General features: G+C 39.3%; 2 protein-coding genes across 13 annotated transcripts in view; both read right to left on the reverse strand.

Annotated features, from left to right (window-relative positions):
• Positions 1-11,284, reverse strand: part of TATDN1 (TatD DNase domain containing 1) — a 57,990-nt gene extending 46,706 nt beyond the window's left edge. Inside the window, exon 1 of the mRNA XM_050941229.1 lies at positions 11,281-11,284. The gene's annotated coding sequence lies outside the window, so the exon portion shown is untranslated. The remainder of the gene's footprint in view (positions 1-11,280) is intronic.
• MTSS1 (MTSS I-BAR domain containing 1) overlaps positions 1-12,220 on the reverse strand; it is a 176,995-nt gene that overhangs the window by 3,866 nt on the left and 160,909 nt on the right. For 4 of the 12 annotated variants that reach the window (XM_050940835.1, XM_050940828.1, XM_050940827.1 and 1 more), the window contains 4 exons: positions 4,096-4,215; positions 2,959-3,153; positions 996-1,160; positions 418-580 (listed from right to left, as the gene is read on the reverse strand). In XM_050940835.1, the coding sequence (XP_050796792.1) occupies positions 418-580; positions 996-1,160; positions 2,959-3,153; positions 4,096-4,215 (643 nt within the window). The remainder of the gene's footprint in view (positions 1-417; positions 581-995; positions 1,161-2,958; positions 3,154-4,095; positions 4,216-12,220) is intronic. The other 8 variants (XM_050940831.1, XM_050940829.1, XM_050940834.1 and 5 more) reach the window with 5 other exon arrangements.

The raw sequence follows: 12,220 nt of genomic DNA on the forward strand, positions 1-12,220 counted from the left end.
TAGTCAGTGAGACAAATCATGCAGAACATTATTAAATAAAACCCGTAAAAGATCAATCAGCTTTACTATAAAAATGGTACGATGCTTAAGATGAAATTCTCCCCTACACAGTTCCTCTAACCTCCGATAAGTCTTTAGTTAGTGCAGGCACCACTCCACCAGAGTGAATTTTGCCCTTATTTGCTGTTTAAGGGAGAACAGGCTCAGAAGCTTACAAGATGAAATCTGTTAATATACTGCTCACACTTAAGCCTGAACAAGCCATCAGCATGGTAACGTTTGCTTTGCTCTTCTCCTATCACTAACCAGAAGAGAGCAACATTTCCTGACTTCAAATCCATTAGTAGTGAGAAGTTAGGGGCTGTGATGGTCTTCGTCTGGAATGGTCAAGAAGTGCAGCAGCTTAGATCTTTATACCTTGTGACGGGATAGTGTCCTCCGAACAGCACGGTGTGGTAGTCTGAGTGCTGTAGCCACTGGAGCACTGCAAGGAATCTCTGCTGCTTCTCTGGGTGTCCAGCTGCAGACCTCTTGTCAGAGCTAGAGCTAGCTCCTCACATGCTTCTATCTCCTCTCCCTGCTAGTTACACACAGGAAAGCAGCTCATTACATTTATGTCTGATTCCATTGGGACAATACTTCCGAGACTGCACCAAGTTTGGTCCTGTCACTGTTGTATCCTTTCCCACCTCAACCTGAGTCACCCACAACCCAGTAGGATTATTTCTAAATATTCACCATTTAAAAAAAAAAAAGAGAGAGAGAGAGAGAAATAGGTGTTTCTTCTTACATCATAGTTCCACGAGTGCCACACTGAACAGTATATCCTCCGTTGAGGCATATTTATGAATTCCAAAGATTATGCCCATGCCTTAACCATTCTGTCTTTATAAAAAGAGTTGTGCCCACAGAAAGCACTTGAACTAAAATGTTTGCAAGAGCTAACAAATACATCCCCTCTGCACCGAGCTCCTTAGTAAAAATTAGAGCATCACCCTTGTGGTAGCTGACACAGTCATACTCCGAGGTCTCTGGGCCTCCTCAGTGGGCACAGATGGTCCACTTGGGGCTCCTCCATTAGTGTCTGGTTCACGTTTCTCTTTGCGGCGTTGCAAGGTGTTCACCATAGGCTGATCATACGGACCTGGTTTAGCCCAATCCTAAGGAAACGTTTCCATTAGCAAACATACGGTCTATGTGGAAATACAACCATTCCTATTACAGAACAATACCAACATAGCAGCAGATTAGGTATCAAACGTGGGCGCAATATTGAAAAAAGTGAAATAAAATTCTTAATTCTCATATTTATAAAAAAGTTCATGATACAAACCAATCTCTTCTAATCTTCCTTTAAACAAGGTACCTAAAATACCTCAATTCTCTCCAGGTAAAACTCAGTTGCATTTAAAGCCTAAATTTTCAGAAGTACAGAGGCAAAATTTATGTCATTACCACAAGTGAGCAATTGCAATGCATGTGCAAATGGTCAGTTAGCCATCTAAAAATTCACCTGCATGTGCAATAGCAGAAACTGCACACATCACATTATGGCTGCAGTGTTCTCAAAATCTGGTCTGAAACAGATCTAAATACCCCATTAAAAGCGTACATTTATTCTGAGTATTTTCTTCTAAAGCTACTTATTAGCGGAAGTCTAGGTTTTAGTTAAGAGCTATATTGAGGAGGGCTAACTTCACTTTGCATACTGGTGATGCTGAATCCACTAAGGAGGCAACCTTTCAGGCTATTGGAATATATGCACTTATGGCTCTATTAAGCAGTGAAAATTCTGTGGATACATAGAAACTATGGAGCATGCACTAGGAAAAGTGTTCAGCAGAGAAATTTGGTGGGACTACAAATTCACTGTTGATCAGATCCAGAGGTGCTACTTACCAAATGTTAATGCTCAATTAATTGTAAAGAGTTCTTCTCTAATCTGTACATGAAGTCCTTTCTCTATCCTTTTTCATAAGCAAACTGCCAGAACTTTAAGACTACATGGCCTATTTCTTGTAGCAGCCTGGCTGCTAATCAGCCTCTTCTCTACCCTCTTCAAGTCAACAGAGGACTCACAGAAGATACCCAAGCCCAGAGGTGGTCATTACCATCCTCCATATAGGGCTTTCAGAGGAAGGTAGCTCTACAGATTAAGTTTCAGAGGGTGGGGTAGAACTGGAAGCCTGTATGTAGCATTCTACAGCTGCAATAAGTATCCCAAAGTCTCGATTTAATTTATAAAAAGTCCCATTTAAAAAAGCTGAAATCTTGTAACAAATCCATAGCCACCCAAGAACTTCACAGCTGTCTGCATGATGCACACCATGGCTCCTTGGAGCTTCAAGGGGACAGAACTCAGATTCTCCTTGTCCAAAAACACAGGTCTATTCCTCCCATTGAGCTAAATGAGAATCTCTGAAAGCTCTGGGCAGTACTGGGCTTATGACACAATGAACAGTTCTGATTCCATCCACTAAAAGACAGGGGTATTCTCTAGTAGTTCATTACAATAGCTAAAGCAACACATGCACATTGTTAATCAATTTAAAAAACATCCACTAAGTGAACTAGATGCCAACCCTACATTTGCCTCTTTGAGCATAAGTTTGGTGGGGTGCTAAGCAACTTGTGGGAGTCCTACCACCTGCTGAACAGAACCCAGAATGCCCACAAAGGAACAACCCCCCCCCTTTTTCTAAGGCCAACCCTGTCTATTTTTAAAGGTAAGTATTTTACAAACGTTAGACTGTTCATGGTCATGCGGAAATACTGATTTAGTTCTTTGTACATTTATAATTGGATTGTGGTAAATATTCGGCATGTAAAGTCCACTTTAGATTGGTACTAAACAGAGCAAATCAACTGGTAATTAAGCGGGATCTGAAAGGCAAGGACTGCAGTGAGTATCGAAAGGCATGGAGAGGAGAGCACTGCTGCAAAAAAAGAAACACAAACCTTCCAGCTAGGGATCTTAGATGATGATAACATGCCTGGCCCAATGGTGTAATAATGACCGCGGTCTGGAAGGAGGGTTGAGGAAGCCCGAGTCCATGTGCGGGAGACAGGCGGGAAATGAGGGAAAGGACCTGCACCAGCTGAAGCTAGGTATGGGTCACTTGACAAACTACAGTGATAAAACCCATTAGACAACTGGAAACAAAACAAAACAAACAAAAAATAAATTAATATAAACAAGATGAGTATGGAAATATACGGTGACTGATGTGCTCTGGGCAGAAAGTATCTTAATTTTAAAGCAAAAAAACTGAGAACTGCTACAAATTAACAACTAATTAAAAAACAGATCTAATATTTGATCCTGAAGTGTACCTGCTTGAAAATTGTTATTTGAATTAACAAATTTCAGAGGACAATCCAGAAATCATTTTCTTTGGGCTGAGCAGCTTTGCCTGGTCTCTCCTGGAGATCGTATTTTAAAAAAAGAGACTCAACAATTTATTGATGATGCAGCTCTGGACATGGAAACTAAACATTTCCAAAGCTGAAAACGTTCATGTCAGCTTTATCATATGCAATAAAATGGAGAAAGGAAAGTGTGCAGCCTCCGAAAATGACATGTATCAGCATAATGACCAGGGAAGGAAGAAAAAATGGCTGGATGAGAATGGATACTGATATCACTGGCTCCCCAAGATTTAGGGTTTATCCAAAATTTATTCTACAGTGGTGTGCTTTTTGCATACCTGGGTTTCTCAGAGCTTAATGCATAATGCATAATTTGGAGAAAAAACATGGACAGTGAAACCTGAACAAGAGGCCACTCATATTAGGCAACTACTCTCTGTAGACAACTTCCCACAGTGCCCCCAAACACAGAGTGTACAGTTTGGCTGCACCTTTGTTAGAAAACCACCTCTTAAACCACCAATTTGTAGGTCCCCCGACTGGCAGTTTAGACAAGTTTCACTGTAGTTTATTCATGTATTCATTTGTTAAGAGAGTGTGTAACAGTTCCTTTTCTCATCTTCACAGGGAAGGGTCTTAGCTCCATGTCCCATGCATGCTGTTATTTAATGTCTGGGCTTGGCTAATGAGCCAGAAGATTTGTATGTCTGAGATGAAATTTTTCACCTTATCTGTGGAGGCCCAAGCCCCCATGGTGGAGCCTGAGCTGACTGAGGTGGGGGAACTGCACTCGCTCACTGACTGGCAGGTTTCAGAAGCTTCTGAAGAGGCAGAGCTGGACGAATTCTGCAGCGTGAACAGCATCACAACGTAAGGAAAGGAAAAAACAAGCCACCAACAAAGGAAAACAAAAAGCACGCACATACAGACAGACACACGCAGGAGAAGGGGAAGGATGAGAAAAGCAGAGGGTTAGGGATTAAATCAATCATTAAATACTGTTCAAATCCACCACTAGTGATCAGTAAAGGTACAGAAGAAACAAAATAAACTAATTTCTTAATGCAAGGACTAGCTTCACAGACTCACAGACCTCTTGGTTCTCTCACCCCCACTGCTTTCTGTGCCACTGCACCTCAAGGGCCAGATGCCCTCAGATGCTGAGGGCCCTCCTGTATAATCAATGGAAGTTGAGGGAATTCAGCTCATCAAATGTCTGGGTCCTATATGAATTTAACTATTTAATATCAAAGGCAGATTATATCATGAGCTCAGTTTCCTAGTGGAAGCTGTCTAGACTCAGCATGTGGCTGCAAAACAGCAAACACCCCTTGTGCACACAAATTCTGGTTTTTGCAGATGCAAATGTGCGTGTGCAAAGCTTGATTGAGTTTGGACATTAGGGAACAGCGTACAGTCCGCCTTTCCCTCTTTGGAACCCTTCCCTGTGAGACCAGTTTGACTATAAAATCCCTTCACAATTATGAACATACCTATTGGGTGACCTTAAAGCTCAATTCACCCCTTTAACTATTTCATCACAGTAAGTTTTGTTTTTTTTAAAGCCTGGAATGACTGTGGTTACCCTTCAGAGAGTGCACGCACTACAGATCTAAAAATCACCTCTTCTATGAAAGAGATTAAAGCTAACACAACACTAACATAGCAATCTAAACAGTGCTTTGCACAGCAACAAATGCCATTTCTCAGGGTTATATTGTATTCTATGTAGCCTACTATCTTGTCTGTTAGATGTTGACTCTTGGTGTTAGAGATTGTTCTTCAATAACCTTTCAATGCCTATGGGCATTCCATCGAAAATATACAATATTTTGTATTTTGAGCCATTGTACCATGTTTTTAGATTAGATGGAACTTTCCACCTTTTGACCTATACAAGATCCATATCCATTTCAATCTGCCTGCAGCCTTATTTTGCTATATTTTTAATTCATGTACTGTGTTGCTGCTTAAAAACAAATAAAAACTTTTCCTAGGACACCATACCAAGGAAGACAAAATCCTACTGGCGGGCCTTATCCTGAACCTACTGAAACCAATGGGAGTCTTTCCACTGACTTCAATAACTCAGTTGGGTCACACTCAGAGTGACTGGAAATCACTCACTTGGATTTTTCCACTGGCAGCAGAAAGTCTATGCAGTGACTTCTGATGGTCTGTTAATAACCTAACTGGATTTTTTTAAATTTGAAGAAACCCAGGAGAAGCTAATACTTGATGGTGGTTCACAGAGATTTATAGTTCCTGTGGGACCCCTACTAAATCTTCCACTTGATCCGTGGGGTGAATGTGTCAATTCTGAAGTGACAAACTGATATTTTATGACCCATTAAGAAAGGAAGAGCTCCTGGCATGACCAAAATGATGCTTGGTCCAGTCAGTTTATGTCTTCCAAACCAGTTGCTTATCCAAGGAAAGTTAGTTTATCCACATACCAAAACTTTCTGCTAGCCAATTAGTGTAGTACTTTATTGAATGCTTTTTGAATATCTAGGTATCAAAGTATATCCTGCATTTTAGCCTGTATAATCTTTGAGGCAGAGGCTGCATCTTCCGCTGTATTTGGAAAGCACTTAACACACTTGGGGTGCTACTAGTCATAATCAATTGTGCAGTCTGCCATATAAACAACAATTGATGAATTCCAACAATTCATTAAGCATAACAGACCTCCAGGCACTTTACACCCAGATGTTCCTACTAGTTTCTCTAACAGATGCAGTAAAGTTTCCTAATCCATATATTTTAACTTAGTATTAAAAACACACACACATCGACTGTCAGTTAGTGAAACTGTAACTAATTTCAGTCAGAGTTTTACATTTTTTTTAAAGATTTGTAGAAGTTACCTGCATTTCATAATTTACGTAGAAAAAAAGGATTTTTTTCAAAAATATTTCCACTGTGAACTGAACTAACTTCTTCCCTACTATCTGATGCAACAGGATCTCCTCATCAGCGGACTCCCATCAGTTTCCTGACTGGTACATGCAGAAGGAGTTAAAACAAACCTGCCACATATTTCTGATCTAGTTTCCCTTTTTAGAGATTACCCATTTTTCTTTATTGTCTCTGGAAAGATATTTTAAGAATCCTTTATTGTTAGTCAAACTGTCTTTTGCAATTTGAGATCGGAATTTATTTTGCTCTAATTGTGCTTTCAACTTAGTCTGTCTATTTACTTTTCTAATACCATTACCTAGTTTTCATCCTCATCAGGTTGTTTTAAAAGCCTTTTTGATTGTGTCTTGTGCCTTTACAATGGCTTTTGCTGTCCTTTTGTCATGATTAGATTTAAAACAGAATTAATTCCATGTGCAGTCTCTCCAACTGTGTAATTACTGTCCATTTTCCTGCAGTACATTTCTTACATTATAATAAACAAGGCATTTACATGTTCATTCAAAGTCAAAGGCATCATTTTATTATCCTGATAACTCAAATATAATTACTAGACCTGTCAAGCGATTAAACAAATTAATCATGATTAATCGCACTGTTAACAACAATAGAATACCATTTATTTTAAATATTTTTGGGTGTTTTCTACATTTTCAAATATATTGATTTCAATTACAACACAGAATACAAAGTGTACAGTGTTCAGTCTATATTTATTTTTGATTACAAATATTTGCACCATAAAAAACAAAAAAATTGTATTTTTCAATTCACCTCATACAAGCACTGTAGTGCAATCTCTTTACCATGAAAGTTGAACTTACAAATGTAAAATTATGTACAAAAAAACCTTCATTCAAAAATAAAACAATGTAAAACTTTAGCGCCTACAAGTCCACGCAGTCCTACTTCTTGGTCAGCCAATCAGACAAACAAGTTTGTTTACATTTACAGGAAATAATGCTGCCTGCGTCTTGTTTACAGTGTCACCTGATAGTGAGAACAAGGATTTGCATGGCACTGTTGCAGTTGGTGTTGCAAGATATTTACTTGCCAGATGCGCTAAAGATTCATATGTCCCTTCATATTGCAATCATCATTCCAGAGGACATGTGTCCAGGCTGATGATGGGTTCTGCCTGATAATGATCCAAAGCAGTGCAGACTGATGCATTTTCATTTTCATCATTTGAGTCAGATAACCCCAATAGAAGGTTGATTTTCCTTTTTTGGTGGTTTGGGTTCTGTAGTTTCTGAATCAGAGTGTTGCTCTTTTAAGACTTCTAAAAGCATGCTCCACACCTCATCCCTCTCAGATTTTGGAAGGCACTTCAGATTCTTAAACCTCTAGTGCTGTAGCTATTTTTAAAAATCTCACACCGGTACCTTCTTTGCGTTTTGTCAAATCTGCTGTAAAAGTGTTCTTAAAACGAACATGTGCTGGGTCATCATCTGAGACTGCTATATCATCAAATATATGCAGAATGCAGGTAAAACAGAGCAGGAGACATACAATTCTCCCTCAAAGGAGTACAGTCACAAATTTAATTGGTGCATTATTTTTTTAATGAGCATCATCAGCCTAGAAGCATGTCCTCTGGAATGGTGGCCGAAGCATGAAGGGGCATACAAATGTTTAGCATATCTGGCACATAAATACCTTGCAACACTGGCTACAAAAGTGCCATGCAAATGTCTGTTCTCACTTTCAAGTGACACTGTAAATTAGAAAGAGGCAGCAGTATCACCTGTCAACGTAAACAAACTTGTTTGTCTTAGTGATTGGCTGAACAAGAAGCAGCACTGAGTGGACTTGTAGGCTCTAAAGTTTTGTTTTTGAGGGCAGTTATGTAACCAGAAAAAATCTGCATTTATAAGTTACACTTCTATGATAAAGAGATTGCACTTCCATACCTGTATGAGGTGAATAGAAAAATACTATTTCTTTTGTTTATCGTTTTTACAGGGCATATATTTGTAATAAAAAATAATAATATAAAGTGAGCACTGTGCACTTTTTATTCTGTGTTGTAACTGAAATCAATGTTGAAAATGTAGAAAAACATCCAAAAATATTTAATAAATTTCAATTGGTATTCTATTGTTATAAGTGTGACTAATCATGATTAATTTTTTTTGAGTTAATCGCATGAGTTAACTGTGATTAACTGACTGCCCTAATAATTACCACATCAGTTGATCCTAGATACTCCCAAACTTGGGCCTCTCTATTGTATTAGGCTATGGTTAGCTTCAACAGGACCTCTGTCATGTAAAGTGTGCACCAAAGAGATGGTATGTGCTGTCTCTACCAGCATATTCCCCTCCTTAGTTTTACAGAGTCCCTCAAAACAAGACTTAGGCAATTCCAACCCAACTTGATCTAAGATTGGCCTTTTAAATAACTATCAACTGCAAAAGACAGACCTGATCTGCGTTCTTCAATTGGTCAGTAATATTCAACTATTACTTCAATATACTGAAAAGCAGTCTTCACTTTGCTGCATGTTCGCTGATAGATTAGGTAGCTCTGTCTATCTGTTTAGTAAAGTCTGTATCCTTGTTTAAAACCCTAGGTATCCCTCATTTTCAGCCAACTTAGTTAAAAAAACCCCTGATTTATTGTTAAACTACTAGTTATATACTTTTCTAAAACTTTGGTTTACACTTCTACCCTTCTCCTACAGCCCTCGTGGAAGATACATGACCATGGAATTTATGCACAGTCCCTTTCTATACTCTTTTCACCCATCACCAAAACAAAAAAAGATGTTTTGCTGCCTTACACAACATGGTGTTAATACATGGAGCTAACAGAAACCACCAGAGCAGGTCAATCAATGCTGCATGTACAGCTTTTGTCATTCTAAAACTCCCTTTTCTGCTTCCCAAAATGTTACTGTTGGAAATGACATCTGGGTTTCAAAAGCAACATTTAGCAAACAGTACACCTGTGCTTTCTTCTCATATGAACATGGAAGCACAATACAAGAATGAAAGTCTGGCCATTAGTTGGAGACACACAACACGAAATATCCTGTATGTTAAACAGCCTTTTAATAAATTTACTGTCACAAATTTGTCAGCATAACATGCACATTTTAATTAGTGCTGCACATACAAAGCAAGCCACTTAAGCAAAAAATGAAGCTGCCAGGCAATGATCTGTTACCTTTCCCTCGAGGTAAAGGCAGACAGAACTTGGGACATGTTGAGGACATACCTATGTATCGTACCAAGATACGACAGTTGGCAAGTCAACTCTTTTGTTCAAGGGCAAGGCAGGGATAGCTCAGTGGTTTGAGCACTGGCGTGCTAAACCCAGGGTTGTGAGTTCAATCCTTGAGGGGACCATTTGGGGAACTGGGGCAAAAATCTGGGGATTGGTCCTGCTTTGAGCAAGGGGTTGGACTAGATGACCTCCTGAGGTCCCTTCCAACCCTAATATTCTATGATTCTAATGTAAAAAAGCTGAATTCCCATTTACTACCATTATTCAGGAGCTACAGTGGTATTAAGGTTGCTTTGTGATTTCATATGTAGCTTCAGAAATGAACTAAAAAAATACTTGGGCCAGATCCTCACCTGGTTTAAATCGGCATAACTCCACTGGCTTCAATGAAGCTACATCGATTTACACAGTGAGGATCTGTCCCCTTATTTAAGAAGATGCAAAGAGAACTTGTATGAGATGGTGCTGATGCTTCCCATACTCAAATGACCTTAAAAGAAAAAATCTTTGCCTGCAAAAATACTCGCCAGTACCATACTGCAACTTAGCACACTTTTACCCAAACGTGCTGGATGTTATGGAAAGGTAAGGGGATACCAACAGGTTAAATCCATATATTTTATAGTTAACTTTCTTACCTTTTTACTAATCCAGTTTTCATTTCTGATTATTCATGTTGCATTTACTTTTTGCATTTCACTTGGCTTAGCCTTAGATCATCAAAATAGAGCAATCAATTTACTTGTCTATATGCAGTTCCTAATCAATTTCACTTTCAGGATCTCATCCATATGAAAAATGCTGCAATGTCTGAGCTTCAACACTGCAGAGGATATACTTATTTGAAAAGCAAATGTTTTCATTAAAATAAAAACATGGAAATATTTGTGCTGATGTTCCATTTATGAGGCTATATTCTGGACCTATATTAACCTGAGAGCATTCTACTACATATCCTACAGTTTTATTTCTAGTGCTACTTATCAAATACTCAGCAAGAAATAAAGGACCTGATACACCAGATGTATTGATGACAGATGTGTCTCCACTGATCGGTTTCAAACTCTCCATTTCCTGCTTTAGCTGGAAGTCATAGTTTTAGTGCATACAAACTCACCTAGCTTTTACCAGATGAAAAAGATTACCGTATATACTCGTTCATTAGCCTGTTCGTTTATAAGCCAACCCCCCCAAGATGGTTAGATAAAAATAGCAAAAACTGTATGACCCTTTCATAAGTCGACTCTATATGTCAGGGGTTGGCAAACTTTGGCTCCTGGCCGTTAGGGTAAGCCACTGGTGGGTCGGGACGTTTTGTTTGCCTGGAGCGACTGAAGGGATGGAGCCCTTCTGTTCCTTGTGGCTGCGGTTCGCAGTTCCCAGCCAATGGGAGTTGACTGAGAAAGGTGACCTGCGGCCACAGGGAACTGAGGGGCTCCATGTCTTCAGACGCTCCAGGTAAACAAAATGACAGTGCATTAGACATTCAATTCAATGATCCCATAGAGTTTAAAATCATCAAATTTTGGTGTAGACCGGTTTATAAGCTGACCCCCGCTCTTTGATGCATCACTTTTTTACCAAAAATAATCGGCTTATGAATGAGTATATATGGTAAGTTTGTATTTATTAAACTAAAAACTTTCATTAAAGAGGCACGAAGGGCATCTCTTCTTCCAGTGACCTGTGGGCTACTAAGCAACAAACACAAATCTTAACAAAAGATGACAAAGACCTACTCAGTGGGTATGTCTACACTTGAGTTGGGGATATAATTCCCAGCTCGAGGAGACACGCTCACACCAGAGCTACACCCCCAGCTTGAAGTACAGACATACCCCCAGTGTCGTGATACTGAGCTTTGGGGTGGGACTGAGTATGTAAAATGGCAAAAAGCCTTAATGAGAGCACAGAAAAAAAACCTGCACTTAAAGGGTGATTTGAAGAAACTATGCAAAATTCAGCTGCTGAAAAGGAGATGGCAGTCAGCCACAGAAACCCTATTTGCATATTTCACCAAGGTTTTTTAGGATGCTTGATTTGATCATAAACAGAACAGCAACTCAGTTTGACATAGACATCTATAGAATATACTGTCTGATTTAAACAGACCAGGAAAAAAGCAAGAGGTGAACTTCTGACCCCACTGATGTCAACAGCAAAACTCCCATTGGCCTAAGTGGACTGGGATTTCACCCAGCATCTTTAGGTTAATATGCATGTCTTATAAGTAGCATATATATATATATATATATATATATATTTTTATAAATTTTATATTATTTTCGTACTTCTGCAGAGTGCTGGATTGGCAGCCCTAGCGAATGAGGTTATCCATGGAGGTGGTTACCACCACAAAAGTTAGAGCAACTAAGTTTCCCATGCTGCCTGCCAATGCTACTTAGCACTGCCCTGGAAGTGGGCCATTTCTCATAGGTCAAAGGGGAATGTAGTTTTATGTGTATTAAGTCCTTGGCTTCTTTGCCTACACTACCAGCAAGGGCACCAGGGTTAATATGAATTATAAGGCTACTGGGACATGGATGTCTGATCACTGGGAAACTGAACTGAGATGTCTTAATGCAACACTCATTATATGTTAACTTGCAGTCACTGCTGACCTAGACAGGATATGAACAAGTGAGCTGGGTGAGTGGAGTTGAAGTAGAAATTAATTCCCTCATTTGAAAGTGTTCAT

This window comes from Gopherus flavomarginatus, chromosome 2 (genome assembly GCF_025201925.1).
Source record: "Gopherus flavomarginatus isolate rGopFla2 chromosome 2, rGopFla2.mat.asm, whole genome shotgun sequence".
In the NCBI taxonomy this organism is placed as follows: domain Eukaryota; kingdom Metazoa; phylum Chordata; order Testudines; family Testudinidae; genus Gopherus; species Gopherus flavomarginatus.